The sequence below is a fragment of the Amblyomma maculatum genome, chromosome 1, assembly GCF_055883805.1.
Source record: "Amblyomma maculatum isolate TAMU_Amacu chromosome 1, ASM5588380v1, whole genome shotgun sequence".
Taxonomy (NCBI): domain Eukaryota; kingdom Metazoa; phylum Arthropoda; class Arachnida; order Ixodida; family Ixodidae; genus Amblyomma; species Amblyomma maculatum.
The window spans coordinates 56,397,428-56,418,092 of record NC_139344.1 but is presented as its reverse complement, the minus strand read 5'-3'; the positions used below and the strand labels follow the sequence as shown (position 1 = coordinate 56,418,092).

General features: G+C 44.6%; 1 protein-coding gene across 3 annotated transcripts in view; it reads left to right on the top strand.

Moving 5' to 3' along the window:
* LOC146202424 (uncharacterized) overlaps window positions 1-20,665 on the top strand; it is a 132,538-nt gene that overhangs the window by 48,997 nt on the left and 62,876 nt on the right. For all 3 annotated transcript variants that reach the window (XM_084588178.1, XM_084588180.1, XM_084588181.1), the window contains 3 exons: window positions 5,714-6,078; window positions 10,796-10,948; window positions 14,132-14,193. In XM_084588178.1, the coding sequence (XP_084444304.1) occupies window positions 5,714-6,078; window positions 10,796-10,948; window positions 14,132-14,193 (580 nt within the window). The remainder of the gene's footprint in view (window positions 1-5,713; window positions 6,079-10,795; window positions 10,949-14,131; window positions 14,194-20,665) is intronic.

Genomic DNA, 20,665 nt, shown 5'->3' with positions numbered 1-20,665 from the left:
CCATGCTCTGTCCTCCTCTAACAGCTTAAGGCTGTGACAATATATTCAAATGGTATGCAGAAGTATTGTTCTCAAAGTACTTTTTATGCTTAGTAGTGAAGTAATACTTATACAAGCTTGCTGTTTCAAGTAGACGACACTTGGTTTCTCTTGTTGCTATGAAGACTGCAGTGATGTTGGGAAGTAATTTTTTGCATTAGTGGTTGCTTACCCTTCACTAGATTGTAAAAGACTCCTGATCTGTGTAATTGAACAAATTCTTGCATTACAAGGTTACGCTTTGAACATTTTTGAAGTTTTATAATTAGAGCTGTGCGAATTGTAGAATTCTGGGTGAGAAGCAAATTTATGTACTATTAAAAGCTGAGTATGTATTGAATTGAATATTTTTCGATTCCGAATTAAACTACAAATGAAGTAATTTGTGTAATATAACCAGAAAAAAGGGTAGCTTATTAGAGGTGCGCAATTAGTTTTGGGGTGCACAGTGAATATAAGTAACTAAAATATTGCATACAAGCCAAACCTTTTTTTTGCCCATCACCATAATTTGTTAGTACCTGCAAGGCCCACAAGGCAATAAAGAAGCAGGAATCATAGTACCAGGCAATAAATAAGGAAGTTGGAATTAAACTATTTTGTGGCTAGTACCTTGCTTACAATTTTTAGAAACAATTGTTGTAAATTAAGAAATGTCTGATATCGCAGTTGGACTTGCTAAGATGCCTTGGATGCTTACGCGGAAAAGGGGGTTAACTGAATGATGTCATGAAACATTGAAGATGGACGCCTCTTTGCTGGAGGAGGAACATCAGCGATAGATTAATTGTGAGGCAAAGCAATGGCAAAGCATCACAAAATGGTTCTCAAAATGGGCAGAAGAGCAGCAGCTCCGACAAGACTATCCATTCTGCGCTCCTTTGTGACACCTTAGACAAAGCATTAGTCATGGAATGCCACCCAAAATGCAGAGTTGAACAATAGCATGCAGCCCGCTTCAACCCTCGCATATTAGTTTTGCAAGCACTCTAATGAGCCTCAACAAGCCTCACCTATCCAAATGCTTTCATGAGCCACTAAGGCACGAAAACGGAAGCGTTGTGCCCCAGCATGTGCGCTGCACTATATGGGATTTTACAAAGGCTGACGTGGTGGTGCAATGGTTAGGGCGCTCGACTACTGTGCCCAAGGATGCGGGATCGAATTCCGGCTGCAGTGGCCGCTTTTTTGATGGAGGTGAAAAGTTATGCGCCCGTGTGCTGTGCGATGTCAGTGCAAGAACCCCAGGTGGTCGAAATTTTCGGAGCCCTCCACTATGGCGCCCCTCAATAGCCTTGAGTCAATAGCTTGGGACGTAAAACCCCACGAACCAAACCTTATTGGGGTGCTGGGCTGCTCTAGCAGTGCAGGAAAGAGTTGACAACTGCCCCCCTTAACAGCTCAAAGCGGTTTTTCCAAGGGTCGTGAAATGGTCTATACGCAGTGCGGTTGTGAGGCCTGGCTTCAAGCCCGGCACTTCTGGTACGCTTCTAGGTTCTGGCAGAAATTGAGAACTATCAAAGCGGTTGGAGCGAAACAAATGCATCAGCGCATGCAGCTAACTTTGTTCTGAATGAGTTGGACTGCTTCCGTGTGCATGAAGATCTAAAACAAGGATTGCTGCCAGTCAGGCCTAAAGCCAGTTGGCTAACTGTCCATCATGCGTTTCGAGCTGCAGCTCTCAACGGCCTTAAGTAGATTACTGCACATGGGCTTTTGCTGTATACTGTCTTTGCTTTTGTGAGGAAGGAGCAAGTTAACTCTTCTGACAAGTGGAAGATTCTGCCAGTTGGAAATGTCACAGTATTTTGCTGCCAGTTTAGATGAACTAGAAATTTGTAATTGCGGAACATTTAGGGCATTTGAATAGTCAGAATAATCTGATGCAAAATAAATCGAATAGCAAATAGTATGTGGAAAAAATTAGGCTGCACGTGAGCTTCAATAACATGAAGGACCTGTACATTGCGAGCTGCTTTGTACTGCTCACACGCTATTTGTTGTGGCAGTGATGTGCATCAAATCGCAGTGAATCCTGTGGCTGCTGCCTGCTGGAACCACAATGCCTCTTAAATCGATGGGTATGAAATGGCAGCATACACCTTGATTCTACCTTAACTGCTATTTCCATATAAACCTCTCTAGTTACACACTCATTAGCATACAGTTGTAAGACCACTTGTATGTGCTAGGCACGTACATATTAATCCTGCTTGTTCACAGCCTTTTCAAGTGTGCCTTGCATGGCCTAGTTGGTAGTATGTCCGGCATAGAAACAAGGCCAAAGGCTTACATCTGGCCTATAACCGAAATTTGTCTTTAAGAAAAATCAATTAATTTATAAAGTTATATCATTTGAGATGCGCTTTAACTTCCGATTTGTATTGCATGGGATGTTTTAATCACTTCCATTCCATGCGTGATGTCTTGTATAACCTGGCAGCTGAGGGTTGTTTTAAACTCCGGCATGAAGTCTTGTGGCTGTGACTTCATGACTCTTGAAACCAGTCAGTATGCGAACAAGTCTGACGGCGACGCAAACTTTTCTGCAACATGAAGCTCTTGCGCTGTTGTGTAATACCCCTGTCATGCAGCTGCTTGCAAATGCCGTGGAGCTGAGAGAATTCAAGGTTTTTAATTGTGATCGAACTTGGAGGAGTTGGGCTTCTACATGGCAAACTCGATCGTTGTTGTGAGGTAGCACCATTTCATGCTGAGGTGTTGTGGTATGCAAGTAGTAAGCTCACAGTTTTGACCTTCGAAAGGTTTAAAACAAAATTATTTGTTATACTTGGTAATGCTATTCACTTTTGAAATGAGCATCGTTGTTTTGGAAAACCTTTACGGCATTCATGCACTTTTCAGGAAGCTGGAGTTGGTTGTTTTTTTGTACCGCTGCAACTATGGTGTTGTGGCTGAAAGCTATGGCAGGCTTTATTTTTTTTTTTCTTGAATATAAAGCGTACATTGCGAATTATGTAATGTTTTGGCAATTGTACAGTCAAACCCGTTTATAAAGAACCCGGCTAGAGCGAATTATCCTTTATATCGAACACTCGAAGCTGTCTTAGAATTATTCATGACAAATGTAATTTTTATAACGAACTGTACATTGGTTATAGCGAACTTGAGTGCATGTGACTGATGAACACCCACGTCCGCGGGTGCGCCGGAAGCCAGGCTGGCCGGGCAGCGTCACCACGATGAATTGCTCTGGAGAGAGAAGCGATTCTTGTTGGAAATGGGAGGAAAGGGGGATTCAGCGCGTTCAACTGTCTCCTCAGGGGCGAGGGTGCGATCCTCTCGGCAACTGCTTACCACGTGATCAAGCTACGTGCTTGCTGCTCCAGGCCAATCGTGAACGAGGAGAAACCGGACAGAGCTGGTTTCAGGACGCGGGAGAGGAGAGCCTATCAACCGCACTCCTCCTTTTTTTTTTATCCTCCATACTTTCTTTGTTGTTGCGTCATGTGTTGCTGCGGTGTGCATGTGCGCTCTACGATCTCTTCCATACTTTGTTTGTCGTCGCGTCGTGTGTTGCTGTGGTGTACAAGTGCGCTTAAGAATTCGAACAAGCGTAGTACCTGCGGTGTTTGTGCGTTCGGTGCTTCAGAATGACGACGAAGAAGCGGCAAGGTCTGCCGCTTTGCGACAAAGTGGAGATTCTTCGCCGTGTCGAGCGTGGAGAAAAAAAATCGGATGTCACTGCGCACTACGGGATCGCGAGGAGCACACTGAGCACGATCCTCAAAAACAAAGCTGCCATTCGGGAAAATGCTCGCGTACGACCGAATGCTGACGGCCGACGCATCCGGAAGCCAGCCTACGACGGACTGGAGAAATCTTTGTATGCGTGGTTCGTGGATGTGCATGCACGGAATCTTCCTGTCAGTGGCCCCATGCTGCAACAAAAGGCAAGAGATTTCGCCTGCGTTTTGAATGTTGAAGGATTTCTGGGGGGCAGTGGATGGCTGCAGAGATTTAAGGACCGATATGCCATAACAGGAAAGGTGGTTGCTGGAGAGAGGCAGGCAGTTGACACGGACAGTGCCGACAAGATGGATAGATGACGTTTGGAATGAAGTAAAAAAGAAGTACAAGCCGTGCGACATATTTAACACGGATGAGACCGCCTTGTTCTGGCAGATGCTGCCTAGTAGAACCCTGGCACTTAAAAATGAGAAGGGCCATGGCGGCAAACTTAACAAAGCATGTGTGGCTGTACTTCTTACGGCGAACATGGACGGCTCATCTAAGTTGCGCCCACTTGTCATTGGGAAGTTCAAGTCGCCCATGTGCCTTCGGGGATGTGCTTCGCTGCTGGTCACGTACCTCTCCAACAGCAAAGCCTGGATGACCAGGGCATTGTTCGAGTCGTGGCTGCTTGACTGGGACGATGAGCTTGCGCTGAGCGGACGCAAGATTTGCTTGCTGCTCGACAACTGTTCGGCCCACCATTGTGGCATCTCACTCAGGAACATTGAACTCTGTTTTCTGCTGCCAAACGCGACTGCAGTGTTGCAGCCTCTAGATCAGGGGATTATACGTGCGTTCAAGCAGGGATACAGAAAGCGCATAGTTGAACGACTCCTCGTGAAACTGCGGATGAATGAAGATCTGAAGATAAACCTGTTAGGCGCAATCCAGATGATGAACCACGCCTGGCAAGACGTCACATGCGACACAGTCAAGAACTGTTTTCGGCATGCCGGACTCTGCCAGACAGATGCCGAAGCCACCAGCGCCGCGAGTGCAGCTGAAGACGATGAAGAGTTGGCCACTCTTTGGGAAGAACTTGCCCGCGGTACCAAAAGAAGTCTGCTTGGAAGATTTTGTGGCGGTGAATAATGAGGTAGCCGTGACGGCAAGCCCGCTGGATTCAGAAATCGTTGCTGATGTGCTGGCGCCCGGAGACATGGAAGACGAGCCACCGCTGGAAGACGACCGCCCTCGCCCTACTTTTGCTGAAGCACTTTCCGCAACAGATGTGCTGCGCCGCTACTGTGCCGACATAAAAGGAAGCGGACTTGAGTTGGCTGACATTTTATCACGTCTTGAAAATGCAATTGAAGTTAATGTTGCTAGGCGTTCTGTGCAATCTAAAATAACAGCCTTTTGCAAGTGAATGCAGATTGCTGAATAAATTGCTTTTGGAGCAGATTATGCATGGTGAGTGCCGTGGCATTACTTTTATTAGCACGTTTTTGCCGACTTCGCGATATCCTGTATAGCGAACTAGGTGCTGAAATTCGCTAAAATTCGCTAAAAGCGGGTTCGGCTATAAAGAAATATTTGATATATCGAACAAATCTCGGAAAGTCACGCTGTTCGTTATAACCGGGTTTGACTGTACTGCTCCGATTTAATTCTCTGCTATGTTGCTATGGCTATCAGAGTCTGAGAGTGCATGCTGCCGCTGCTTGTTGATAGGCTATCGGTTGGAGTGCCCTCGAATAGCCTGTGTGACAGTGGTATAGAACTATTAGAAACCTTAAATATTTGTACACCACTATTTAATGACTATACAAGGCCTTTCATTTAGTGTGAGCAAGTTTGGGTACTGTAAGCATTTACTCTGCTGTCTGTTAAGTTGGATAATGAAGGTGTAATAAAAATACCACCTTTAGATCACTTCTTTTTACATGTAGGCTTTATTTCTACTGCTTGTATGCAGGTCAGTATTTACTGAAGTGGCATGAAGACCTTGATGAAGCAGCACGGGCCCAATCTGGAGCAACTGCAGGCCATACAGCTCCTAACGTGAAAAAAACTGCCAGACAAACCTTGGACGATCAAGCTGCAAATGTAGACCATGCATTTCAAAGAGTGCTTGCTGAAGCAGAAGCCACATTTGAATGCTTCACTAGTCCGCCACTTGAGACGCCTAACAACCCATTTCGTACTCTGGAGGCCTCTGACTTGGAGACAAAGTATTGTGCTGTATGCGTGTCACAAATTTACAGCGTTGACCACTTTTATATGCAGCTTCAAGGATTGACTACATCAGTTGCCCTTGAAGAGCTCATGAAGCAGCTGGAGGTCAGTTTTAAGTTTTTTCTCGGTGTTGGATTGGTTCCTTTTGCTGTTCACTTGTGTTGTGTTTTATCTGAGGGCCATAATTTGCTATCCTGTGAGGCCTACCAAGCACTAAGTAAGGGAAGTGGAATCGTGCGGCTGTAAGGGTTATCAGTTTAATTCCTAGACCAGTTTTTTAGTTTACTAATTGCTGTCGCGAAGCATTGTAACAAGGTAGCCAAACACCTCCTTACTGTAGGGGGAAAATACGTAATATGGCTCCTGAAACAAATAGAAAAACAACAGCCTTAGTTGCAATGCTAGCTAGGCATTGCACGCTCCCTCACCACACCTGGAAACGAAGTGCCAGTTGTGGAATGCAGCCCAGTGTTCACGACTATGCGTGGCTTGCTTAGCTCTTACATATCGATTTTGCTGGATTGCAAGCTTCGTTAATTGGTTAAAACCGCCCAAATGCTGGTATGAACTTATGCACTAAAATGAGGCCACACTAAGTTCAGATGCGAACCTACCACTGTGAGTTTGCTGAACCGCCACATTTTGTTGATGATTCACCTTACAAGCATCCTCATGCACGGCTGTGCTCTAAGTGTAGACTGCTACTGTGCCACTCTACAAATAGCTTCTAATATATTCTTTTCCAGTTTTAATTCTGCTTTATCTGATAGCATTTCTGACACCCTTGAGGTATACTGGGTGTCCCAGCTAACTTGAACCAAGGGTTACAAAATAATATATTTGAAGTAAGTCAGTGAACCAAGTTGCATACAACTACCAGCTTGCTTGCGCACTACAGGCAATTTTTTGTTTTGCAATTAGTTAATTGGCTAATTAAGTTAATTTTTCTAATTTAATAAATATTCACCTTAGACCAAAAATGTGAATTGGAAAGTTTTAGAGCACCTTCAGAAACCCCCATTCCATTAATTGCGATAAAGTCTCACGTGTATCTGTTTCCGGGCTCAAAAGAAAGCCCGCGAAATACAAATAATGCCTCGTGACTAGCGCATCTGAGCGCAGCGATTGTAGTGCTCTCAGTCGTGGTTTGAGCGAACGAAATCAGCTGCGGCCGTGACCCGATGGTCCCGTTGCAGCGGCAGGCAGAAATGTTGGCGATGGTTGGAGCAAGCTCGAGCTCGCCCGTCGTCGCCGCGATCTTGGCCAGGCATGTGCACAGCAGCAGCCTACATCACGACAGGCGGATGACTATAAAGAACTGGCAAATGAAGGTGCACCGCTAATTTTAGTCGAGTCACATGATGTCATCTCGCCCCTTTGCCCAAGCCTGTATGCGCAGATTCAGTGGCTGATACCTTATCGCTTATCCGTTTGCCGTAAAGTTCGCTGATGGGAGAGAAGGAGGGTTTGTTAGAATCCAGGTGGTGTCGGCTCGCTGCTACTTGCACCGTCACGTGGGCCGATTGTCTGATGCGGGCGAAGAAGCCATCGCAGGCATATCGGGCTGCCGCTTTAACGGGGCAAAGGAGACACGGCCGCGGCTAATTTCGTTCGCTCAAACCACAACTGAGAGCACCACAATCGCGGCGCAGAAATGCACTAGTCACTTGGTATTATTTGTATTTCGTGGGCTTTCTTTTGAGCCCAGAAAAAAAGATACAAGTGAGACTTTCTTTATCGCAATTAATGGAATGGGGGTTTCCGAAGGTGCTCTACAAGTTTCCAATTCACATTTTTGGTCTAAAGTCGACATTTAATCAATTAGAAAAATTAACATAATTAGCTAATTAAGTAATTGCAAAACAAAATATTGCCTGTAGTGCGCAAGGAGGCTGGCAGTTGTATGCAACTGATTTCACTGACCTACCTTAAATACATTATTTTGTAACCCTTGGTTCAAGTTAGCTGGGACACCCGGTATATGGAGGCGTGGCTATTGGTAGTAATGCCACAGCGAATATGAACGAGGTCCAGAAAAATTGACCAATTAGCCATAATGCGTTTGAAATTTCGGGTGCTCATATACATTAGTTCTATGAAGCATATTTCGCGGTGCCACCAAGAAGTTCGAATAATCAAGCATGTCAGAAAAATGGGGGTCCAAATTTTCGGTCAGCAACTGTGTCTGGAATAATACAGTCGAGCCCGGTTGTATCGAACCCGGTTATATCGAACTCACTAAATATCCCCTTGAAAATCCCATGTAAAAGTATAGGAAAGCCGCGTCATATATCGAACTCAATTTCACCGGTCGTTCGATATATCGAACTCCGCACCACGCACTGGAAAGTGTGCCTCCCCCAAAGACGATCGCATCACCCTTGGCCGTTTGCCGCGTGACGTTTTCAAGCCACTCGCGGAAGGAATGAGAGGGGATAGTTCGGCGACGGCTGGTCTGGGCAGCGCCGCGCCCATTCCCCAAAGGCGCGCGCATCTGCAGTTGTCATTTCTCGTGCGCCAACACATGACGTTTGCAAGCCATGTGCGTGGGTGTGCCCATTCTTTTGCCCAGCTACCTCTCTCCTTCAGCACGCGCAACGCATGCGCGAAGCCAGCTCAGTCCATTTTCAGACAGACGTCGGACGCTTTCTCCAGCATGTGTTGCGAACCCTCTGCGTGCGGCGGCGTGGTGGCTGATGTGACTATGGCGCCTGAAAAACTTAAAGAAGCGGCAGCTCTTGCTGTATTTTTTTTTTTTTTTTTTTTGCGAGAATCATCCTTTCTTGTTGTGCTGTACGCGCGGCGTAGCGTAAGATATGGCGGCTGCGGACGTTAAGAAGCGGCAGGGTTATTTTATTTATTTTTTTTTTTTTGCGGGGATGTTTATTTTATTTATTTTTTTGTCGTTTATCCTTGCATGTATGAATCAGCGAAAGCACGCGGTCAGCTGCTGCGACCATGACGCCCGCCTCAAGCGCGGCGTGATAAATCGGACCAGGCTTGTGCAATCAAGTCATCACGGGCACTGTGCCAAGTTCGCTCCCCGCCGCCGCAGGAGCTATCAAAAGATAAACACGCCCTGACGTAGCATCTTGGCACGCTGCCAATGGGCTGTGAATGAGATGACTGAAACGGACTGACGCGCGCCATCGACATGCAAGCGAAAATGCTCGGGATTTCTGCCGCCGCGGCGACACAGAAACCGTGTTTTGAGCTGCCGCGGTGGCTTGAGGACGAAAGGGACGTAGTTCCAGCAAGTTTGAAAATTTTCGCTCTGTCGCTGCCGCTCGTCGCTGAGATCGCTCAGTCGCTTGCATGTGAGCGAGCTGGCCTTAACGCATTTTTTCTTTTTTTTTCAAATTCTCGGGTGCAAAAGTGGAGGATGGGTTCATTATGCGAGTGGGTTGATTACGGACAAATACGGTATCGTTTTTTCGCATCGTAAGTGCCGTCACAAGCCGATTTTTCTATATCGAATTATCGATATATCGAACTATTTCGCGATCCCCTTCGAGTTCGATATATCCGGGTTCAACTGTAATGCACTGTTTCTGGTGTGCTCAAGAGCTCTCATTTGACTATAAAAAGCAGAAGTAGAAAAGAATCCTGTCATGATACTTGTGATAGTCTCAGGGGGCTGTGATTGGCTTACTAAAAACCACAAGGACATTATGGGCAAAAAAAGGGGGTGGGGGGAGGGGGGGGGGTAGCTGCTGCCAGAAAGAAACAAAGCAGCTGAGCCAAAGGAGTGGCCTTGGCCCACAAGTGTTCAGTCCTGGCCATAGCAGCTGATTTTCAGCGGAGGCAAAAAGCAAGGCACCCGTTTTCTCTGCGATATCAGTGCATGTTACTTTTTGTTTTTCTTTATTCTTTATTCATACAATACCCGCGGCGCCACTAGGGCACTATAGCAGGGGCACAAAACATAACAGAAATCCACAGTTCTGCAGCAAACTACATCTTATGGTAATATGTTTCAGTGGTTTATGGTAAGTGGAAAAAATTATTGTTTAAACAAATCAGTGCGGCATTGGTATGGACGAACCTTCAATTCATATTCATTTTGAGAAAAGGCATAGTGCAGTTGCTGTATGTGATTTGATGCACAAAATTCTGTTTTACTGTGAAAAATGCTCAAATAAGTGTTGGAATCTTTCATAGCTTGAGTTGGGAAGTTAAACCCTGTAAACTGAACTTTTTCACGAATGTGATTTTCCATCTTCGAACACTCTGCACTGTGCCAACGGTGTGGCTCACTGGAAAGTGTGCTGCACTCGGGCACCAATGTTCTGCACTGTGGGCTCTCTCGGGGATTTCACAGCTTGCTAGAAGTTTGGGCACCTGCATTTCTTATTAAGCATAGCCGCAGGCAAGAACACGTTTCTTTTTGGCTCCACAGCATGCCATGCCACAGAACAAACATCATAATCTGCTTTTGTTATGAGGAGCATTACTGAAATAGAAAATGCACATGTTGGTTCAGCCAGACATTATTGCAATCAATTGCATTAGCTACTTCTTTGAGTGAAATGGTTTGAAAGTGTGTTTTTGACTCAAAGCATACAGCTGGAACTTGCAAATAAGCTAAGCAGTTATTTACTTGTGGTCCATCGGCCGTCTTTGTCCGGAAAGCGGTTCAGCATTTGCTCATGGTTGTGACTGCTATGAAGTTAGCGGAAAAGGACCTTGGTTATGGATTGTTTGTACATTTATGGTGGAACAGTGGCTGGTGTTCGCAGTAGTGTGGTGCGAGTTTTTATCTACAGTGTGTGGTAAAATACTGCATTGTGAATTATGTTTGTTTCTTGTGCCTTTTGGCCAGGTGTATGAAACGAATGACTCCGAATACAAGATTCCTGCAGACGAAGTAAAAGTGGGGACTCCATGTGCTTGTCCTTATGACTATGCGGATGGCACCATGGACTGGCATCGTGCGGTTGTGATAGCTGTCAAGGACATCTCTCCTCTCTGCCAGGTCAGTGCCTTCTTTTAATGCGATAAAAGGTGCTTGTTTTTAGAGGGTTGTGGTGTGTAGTTATCAAAAGGAACTGGGAGGAAATATTGGCTTCCTGTCGTCAACTCTGCTTGTGTTAGTTGCATATGCACATAGGATGTAGGGGATATGACTATGGTACATCCAAATTTCAGGGTAGTGTGTCACTTGCAGTACAGTAAGCTTCAGGGTGATATATTTTCCATCTGCTGCTGAAGATACAAGCAGATGATCCACTTTTTGCCCACCACAGGCAAGCGTGATGGCTATGGTAGAGAGAGTACAGTAAGAATTCGCTGTGCGATTTTATTTTATACACCTTTGGGGGGATAAGGATGTTTTTTTTTTTTTTTGGGGTGTGTGTGTGTGTGTTCTTGGCCAACGTCCTTTAGTGTCGGTGCCTTTTTGTGTGGCTAACATGACCAAACATTCATTCGTGGGTTTGGATAATACAACTGTGAAAATGTATTAAAAATTTACATGGTATCAAATTTTTTTCCAAAAGGCAGCGAAAAAGTTAGGGGCCGATGGCTGCAGAAGCAATAACACTGATGGCCAATTGTTCAGTTATAAACCCCCCTCCCACATTTGTCATTGAGAATTTACATCCTTTTTAAAATTTTCTTAGGCAGTTCCTCGGTTTCGCACCCTGACTGTTGCAATCTAACACATGGTCTGTCTGCAGCACTGACCTTGGCAGCCTGTCAATATGCTGCGCACTGATAACATCTTCGCATTTTTATTTTTTGATGAGATAATCGTAGAGGGGGAAGGGGTGCTCTCCGCAAAGTTGGCAGAGGTCTAAGCTTTAGACACTCTTTTCAACTTCGTTACGGTGCAGAGCTAGGAGATGAAAATGTGACTTACTTCTGCAAGTTTCAGAAAAGCTTGCATCTGAATCTTGAGAAACTTATAGTGCAAAGCGGTAGGTTATTCAAAACACGATAAATAAAAAAGTAAGTTCTGTGCCCAGTATGAATTGTTCGCCACCTTTTGATGCTTGTTTTGGATAACATTTTTTTTATTTTAATTTTCAATTCCTGTTTAGAATTGTATCAGCGAGATTTTATTGGACTACCGTTTTGAGCTTCTGTTGCACATACACTTGCCTGTTGCTTGCCATACTGCCTTTGTTCACCTCCATTTCATGAGCAGACTCTGGGAGGGCCAAAGGGTAACAACTATGTGCCCAGCATGCTTCATCAACCTGCTGACAGCTCATTGGCCTGTGTTTTACAGATTCCAGAGCCACTGCTGTTTATGCATCTCACTTCGTCATTTGGAAGTGCGATTCGACATGTGCTAAACCAACCAGCTTGCAGTTAGCTAATGTTTTAGAAGTGGAAGACATTTTTTTTTTTTAAAGACAAGATGCTAGTTTTCAAGGCAGACAGTGACACCTAAAACAGGAAGCATGGCAATTTGCTGAACAGCTAGGCTTAGCAGCATCAGTGCCCTGAGCCATTGTAAGACAGCAGAATACAATCATTAGAATTTCCAGTGCTTCGGGGATCAGCACTGCCTGCAGAGTTGAAACAGACTGTCCACATTGTGGAGTGGAGGAATCATCGAACAGCAGTAAGACGCTGTGATGGGCTAGTTGGTTCATTTGAAGCCAACGACAACGAGTAAAACTGCACAAAAGAAGAGACAGAAGGAGCACACAGGCACAAACAAGGCGCAGACTTCCAACTATATTAACGAAACAGGTAGCCTATAAGACCTCTGGACAAAACAAGAAAGACACTGTCGCGAAAAAGGCTCGACATAGTGGCAACAGCACTTTATAGCAGAATCAGCGACTGTGAAACCCGAACATGCCCTTCTAGATACTCAATCTCTTGTCTCGATAGTGATACTGACAGCAATTAACAGCAGTGGTGAAGAATTCAGCAATATTACAGGCAGCTAGCATCAGCTGCAAATTATAAGATGCAGTAATATCTTGTTAATTTGACCTTCGAAGGACCAGGAAAAATGCCTGAATTGAATTATCTGAAAGTTCAAATTATCAAAAGTCCTAAAGTACTCTTGAAAACTGTTTGCATCACAACACTTTTATTTTATGAACACCTGGAATATAGCTCTCATTACACTTGGAATGAAAACTGAGCCATAGCGATGACAGTTCGTAGTTTTGTCAACAGCTTTGCTGTGCACACACTCTCAAAATAATTACTCCAATATTATAAGTGCCTCCATGGTTCTTTTCACAGAGCAGTGCAGTAGTAGTGGTGCCTCTTACAAACAGCCCCGTTGCACTTTAAGGATGCTGCACTGTGTGTGGTGATGCATCCTCAAAACATGGCGATTCAACGTGCGCAATTCAACGCAAGAAAGAGAGAGATGCCTAGGCATTGTAATGGTGTGACACCATCCCAAAATAAAAGTCCAGTAATGTGCAAAGCAGTAGCTGAAATGGCGCAACTGTCTGATATGTGCACCTGATGGCTGGCCTAACTTCGAGAGAGGCAATAGTTTGGCAATGGCACTGTCATGTGAGCTGTGGCAGAAATGGTAGCACACGGTCATGTTATCACATTTGGTTTCCAGTCTTGTCTTTCAGTCTTGTTTTTTACCTTTTGAATCTTCACGCAGAGTGGTATGAAATTTTTCAGTTTCATTATATTCAGTTTAAATTGTACAAGTTTTGGGCATTATGAATGTCATGCACGGCCTTGGGTAACTATTTTATGACAGTTCTATTGTATTCAGTTTTCATTAAAGCAGGTCTGAATTGTTGGTCTGTAAAGGTAATGTTAATCAATTTTAACTGTGTTACTTCTTGGGAAATGTGGGTTGAAACAAAATTAAAAAGTACCTTTATGTTACATGTAAAAAGCCAAAACAGATTTCAGGTCATAAAAAATGCACCGAATCAACCTCATTATATATATAAGATCCTGCTAGTAGTCCTCTGCATGCTGCATCTGACTCCATAGGTAGCTTTGGTCATGCTTGTGTTCGAGACATTTTAAGCGACGTTAATTCTTGAAACTGCGTGCCAGTAAACATTTTGTTGTTTTCTGAACAGTGTACTCTAGATTTATATTGTTTACATTTTTCTTGTCTGTATTAATTCAGTGGTGGAGTGTAGCTATATTGTTACATGATCTTCTAGGGAATGTTGATATTCATCATAGCTGTATTGTGATTTTCGTACAGGTTCTTTACGTCGACTATGGGACGCTTGCTGTGCTCCCATTGAGAAGGCTGCGCTATTTGAGGTAAGTTGTGACATGTAAAAATCGCAGCACACAAAACTAAGCGTTCTGTCAGATTTCTTTGTTTTCTTGTCAGCTTGTATACAGAACTGTGTTAATTGCAGGGCCTGGGATAGTTTTGGCTGAGTGGTGGGCGGCACGTGACCCATATCCACACCTTTTTGCAATAAAGCTATGCATTGCAAAAAAAAGCAATTTGCAAAGAGATAAATTTTGTGATCAATGATTTAAACCATGTAATCAATCCTGGGCATATTGAATTATTTCTTGCATAATAGTCAGAATATCCCTTTGAAAGTGCCATGCAGAGGTATAGGAAAGATTGCTAGGAGTGCTGTTTGCATTTGTCACACTCTTGTTACACTTCATATAATGTCCTCTGTTGGCTTTTGAGGTACTAGTAAATAGAGAAAAGAGTTCTCCTAGATGTTTTTATGAGCTAGAAAGTATTGAGATGGTTTCCGGCTCGACATTTTGATGTCTCGACGGATGAATTGGTGGCGCGAACTGAGCGTGTCGTTTTTGGGCTGCCGTCTGCTCGAGACGGACAAATCAATTGGATGAACATTTTGGTGGTTAGATGTCGAAATAATATTTTCAGACATTCGTTTTTTCTTTAAAAGTCAATTTAGATATACTTTAATGAAACCAATTGCATGCTAGCACTGAGGGATGCAGTACTAAGTTGATGTCTCAACATTCTATACGCTCTGGGAAGTGCGGTTCTCTTCTGTTTTTAGTGTGCGACATTTGTTATTACTTTCGTCAACATGGTATTTCTTTATATTTTCTTGTACAGTAGAATCTCGATAAACGGAAATCGGTTAAACGGAACTACCTCTTAAACGGAACAAACGCCTCGCGATTGGTTGGTTTTGTATTAAGCCAATGTAAAAAAATCTCGTTAATCGGAACTCAAATTTTGCGATCACCGCGTTAACGGAACCGAAAAACTCGAAACCGCAACTAGTTGGACAAGCGCAGTGCCATCGCGGTACGCATCAATGCTCCCCTCCTTCTCCTCCCCGCGTCACCACTCCGGTTTCCGTTTCCGGCGGTTTCCGGTTTGCTCGTACACTGCCCTCCGCATCGCTCGCTCGCGTTCACGGCGGTTGTGTTCAGTTAGGCCTAAGCCCTACAGTCCTAGAACTTTTGTTCGGTCCGATGGCAGCGCAAAAACGACCGCACAATGCACTTGCGTTGGAAAGGAAGATGGAGATCATCAACGACTTCGAGAGTGGTGGCTTCACGAAAACGGCGCTAGCGACGAAGTTCGGAAGGTTCGGAAGTGTTTCTGCACAGCCTGTCAAGTATGGGTGATGCGATTAACAAAAAACAGCTGCGAGAGCTCAAACAAGAAAATATAAAATCCTTTTTCACTAGCCAATAAGTGGTAATTCCCACTCTTTTGACATTTTTTTTTAAATTTCAGTACTAGTACTACTGGAACAAAAATTCACTGCTTATTTTTCTCTAATATTGTTCTCATAGTGTACCGTTCTCCTTATTACCTAGATTTCGCAAATTGAGATCCGCTGAGACTGCCAACTGCGCGCGCGCGCGCCAGCCGCGTAGGGTTCACGCGGAAGCGGATTGCGCAATGCTGAACCTATTCTCTCTTTAAACGAAACTCCTGATAAACGGAACATATTTTCCCGGTCCCTTGAGGTTCCGTTTATCGAGATTCTACTGTATGTCATTTAAGTTCGTACACTACCGAACAGAGAACAGGCTTCTCCCTATCATTTGGCTCTTTCTTTGGCATCTTTTCAGAGGCCCATAACATAACCCTCCTTTCCACTTATTGGCACGGTCATTTAGTTTTTCTCTTTTTTTTTTTTTGCAAGTATTGAAAAGCGCGATGTAGTCTCTGAAAGCAGAGCTGACACACATACGCCACTGCCTTTGATGTGTATTGGTGACAGTTCAGCATTCACTGCATGAGCAAAACCAGATGCCTGGAGACGGATAGCGAAGGGAGGAGCGCGTGCACAGCAGGGAACGTGGTCCCTCTGGGCTGCTTGCTCGCCTCCTTTCTGTTATTCTTGTCTTTCATCATCATCAGCCTGACTATACCCACTGCAGGGCGAAGGCCTCTCCCATACTTCTCCACTTAACCCAGTTCTGTGCTAGCTGCATCCACTTGACCCCCGCAAACTTCTTGACCTCATCCGCCCACCTAACTTTCTGCCGCCTCCTGCTATGCTTTCCTTCTCTTGGAATCCAGGTTGTTACCCTAAGCGACCATCGGTTATCCTCTCTTCGCACTACATGTCTTGCCCATGCCCATTTCTTCTTCTTAATTTCCACTAGAATATCGGTAACTTGAGTTATTTCTCTGACCCACTCTGCACGCTTCCTATCTCTTAATGTTACCCCTACCATTTTTCGTTCCATAGCCCTCTGGGTTGTCCTCAACCTAAGTAGAACTCTCTTGGTTAGCCTCCACGTTTCAGCCCCATAGGTGAGCACAGGTAAAATGCAACTGTTGTATACTTTCCTCATGAGTGATACCGGTAAGCTGCTAATCATAATCTGTGAGTGCTTTCCAAATGCGCTCCATCCCAACCTTATTCTTCTTGTTATTTCCTTTTCATGGTCCGGATCTGCGGTTACTACCTGTCCTAAGTAGACATAATCACCTACTACTTCCAGTACTTCGCTACCTAATGTAAACTGCTGTTCCTTCCCGAGGCTGTTGAACATTACCTTAGTCTTCTGCATATTGATTTTCAAGCCTACCTTTCTACTTTTCCTGTCTAGGTCATCAATCATTATTTGCAGTTCATCCCCAGAGTTGCTTAGCAAGGCAATGTCATCAGCAAATCTCAGATTACTGAGGTATTTTCCATCTACCCTTATCCCGAACTGCTCCCATTCCAAGTCTCTGAATATTTCCTCTAAGCAAGCTGTGAATAGTACTGGGGAGATTGTGTCTCCTTGCCTAACACCTTTCTTTATGGGAATTTTGTTACTTTCTTTATGCAGACCTATGGTTGCTGTGCAGCCACTATATATATCTTCCAGCACTTTCATGTGCGGCTCGTCTAGCCCCCAATTTCACAATGCCTGCATCACCGCCGATGTTTCAACTGAGTCTAATGCTTTTTCGTAATCAATGAATGCTATGTATATGGGCTGGTTATATTCCGAGCATTTTTCTATCACCTGATTGATGTTATGGATATGATCGATAGTAGAGTACCGTTTCCGAAAACCTGCTTGATCCTTTGCTTGATTGCAGTCTAAGGTTGTCCTGATTCTATTAGCGATTACCTTAGTAAATACCTTATACGTAACAGACAATAAGCTGATTGGTCTGTAATTTTTAAGGTCCTTAGAGTCCCCTTTCTTGTGAATGAGGATAATGTTTGCATTCTTCCATGGTTCTGGTACCATCGATGACACCAGGCACTGCGTATAAAGGGTGGCCAGTTTTTCTAGCACGAAATACCCCCCGTCCTTCAGCAAATCTGTAGTTATCTGATCCTCTCCAGCTGCGCTTTCCGCCTTTTCATAGTTTCTATTGCTTTCGTAACCTCGTCCTTCGTCACTGATGGAACGCCTGACTGTTTTTCCCTACCGCCAATCTCATTACGGTCCTGACTACTCTGGCTACTGTAGAGATCAGTATAGAACTCCTCGGCTACTTTGGCTATCTTGTCCATATTCGTGATTACGTCGCCCGCCTTGTCCCTTAGCGCATACATCAGATTTTTGCCTATGCCTAATTTCTTCTTCATCGCTTTAAGGCTTCCCCTGTTCTTTACAGCATGCTCAATTTTCTCCATGTTATACTTCTTTATATCGGCAACTTTGCGCTTATTGATTAGCTTTGATATCTCGGCCAATTCTATCTGGTCTGTTGGATTGGAAGCTTTCATACTCTGGCGTTAATCAAATCTTTCGTCTCCTTAGACAGCTTACCGGTGTCCTCTCTAACTATCCTACCGCCTACTTCTACAGTGCACTCAGTAATGATATCTCTGAAACTATTGTTCATTGCTTCTAGGGTAATGTCGTCATCCTCGGTTAGAGCTGAATATCTATTCTGTAGCAAGATCCTTTACTATTCTGTCCTCCCGGCCCCTCACCGCTAATTCGTTGATGGACTTCTTTCTTACTAATCTGTTGCGTTCCTTCTTCAGATTTAGGCTAATTTGGGACCTCACCATCCTGTGGTCACTGCATCGCACTTTCCCGATTACCTCTACATCTTGCACAGTGGCGGGGGTTGAACACATTATGAAGTCAATTTCATTTTTAGTCTCCCCGTTGGGACTTTTCCATCTCCATTTCCGGTTCTTTCGTTTGCTGAAGAAGGTATACCTTCAGTTTATACTGCTTATTAAGCCTAATTACGATGACTGCCACCTTCTTATTAATACTATAGAATTCATCTATATATTACCTGCTATATACTTATTGACAAGGAAACCTACTCCTAGGTGTCGCCTCTCTGGTGAGCCTTGATAACACAGTACATGCCCATCCTTCAGTACAGTATATGCCTCATTCGGCCTCCTAACCTCACTAAGCCCTATGACATCCCGTTTCATACCTTCTACTTCCTCTAACAGCACTGCTAAACTAGCTTCACTAGCTAGGGTTCGAACGTTAAACGTTGCCAGTGTCAGTTTCCAATGGCGGCCTGTCCAGCAGAGCCAGAAGTTCTTAGCACCCCCTGCTGCGTCACAGGTCTGACCGCCGCCGTGGTCAGTTGTTTCGCAGCCGCTGGTGAGTGAGGGCCGGGGTTTTATGGAGCTTATCATGAGAGGTTGTGGCCAATTACTGCACCAACTCCTGTTCTGGTGAGGGAGTGCGTTGCCGAAGGTGTTCACCGGCATCAGGTCGCACCCCAAACCTGTTTATGAAGTTCCATCGCCACGCGGATTTTTTTTTTTTTTTTAATCCGGTGGAGAATCACACGGCACCGGGATTTGAACCCCGGTCCTCTTGCATGCGAGGCGGATGTTCTACCGCTACGCCACCGCTGTACCACTAGTCTTGTCTTTATTTTACGTTTATGGGCTGTAACTATACGACAGTAATGGGGAAATGATTTCTCTGGATGCACGTATCATACATGCGGCGAAGCAGCTTCGGAGACACCACCGTGCAATTTATTAGTTCACTCTTTAAAGGGAAACCAGTAAATACCACAAAGAAGCTCGTCTCAGACTTGTCGGCGAAATGGTATCCAGCATTCTGTTCGGACGTACAAGTATTTATATCGCTGCTCTTTTCTTTTTTTTTTTTTGAGGCGGGTGGGAGTTGGACATTTTGCTCCGGGACAATTTGACGGGCGACCCGATGTTCGTGACAGCAAAGCGGTTCATGTTTAATCCTCTTTTCTATCAGTTCCGACCCCTGTAATTTTTTAACGTAAGCGTGATGTTCGAAGAAGCAATTTCGCCAATTCTTGCAATACGCCACGGGATCGCAGAATTATAGACAAACCCATAGGAGTGGCCGGTTGGGACCTTATAAGATAAACAGCATTCCTCTTCCAAATTTTCTGAAGGTACATTTGTTTACTTGGCATTGGCCGAGTTTTATGATTATTTGGTGTGTTGCTGTCTTTTCCTCTTTTGTTTGTTTTGTTGGGGAGTTAGTTTTCACGAAAAGTCGTTTCATGAGTGGCTGTTATGGAAAATTCGTGCCCCGTTAATATGAAATCGGTTAATATGGATGACCAGAATTATGTACAGTTTTTCTGGGGGCGAAACTTTTTCAATTTATTTATGCCTCGTTAATATAGAAACTCGCTGTCTGAACAATGAACAGGGGAAGAATGCACACAGCCCACTTGGCCCATGTATTTTTGTCTCGTTAATATGGACATCGTTTGAAAAATGCAGGGGCGTCTGAATGTAAGTTAAAAAAGGGTGCGCAGGCCGGGAACCTATGTGACAGCTGATACAGCTGGATGCCTGAACGAGTCCTGTGGAGTTGGAAAGAACCAAAGTGGGCGTGTCGTCGTAGGGGGGGAGGGGGGGCGCAAGAGCGGAAAGGAAGGGAGGAGGAGGAGAAAAGGAGGGAGGAAGGTAGGGATCGTGCAAAGCAAACCGAGGGTCAGCTAAGAAAGACCCCGAAAAGAGGGAACCGGGAAATTTCGCCGCAACGAGAGATCGCAGTCGGGAAAGCAGCAACATGTGGTCGCAATAAATTCTGCTGAACGTGAACAGAGAGGCCGGTAAAAGCGCAAGAAAGAAATAATAGGAAGAAAGACAAGCACCAAAAGTGGAGATGGGAACTGAAGTTTTTCTATCCCCGAACACAAAGTGTGTTTCATGAAGCCATTCACGCTTTTTGGTCAGGGTTAAGACACATTAACGAAGTAGAGCAACAAAAGAAAGGCGACGAGCACGCAACCAGGACCGGGCGTCCGATGTCCTTCCTTCTCATGCACCTGGTTTTCGTCACTGTTGCGCTGCCGAACTGTCTCATCTTGCACCCCAGGCAGTCCGCATTT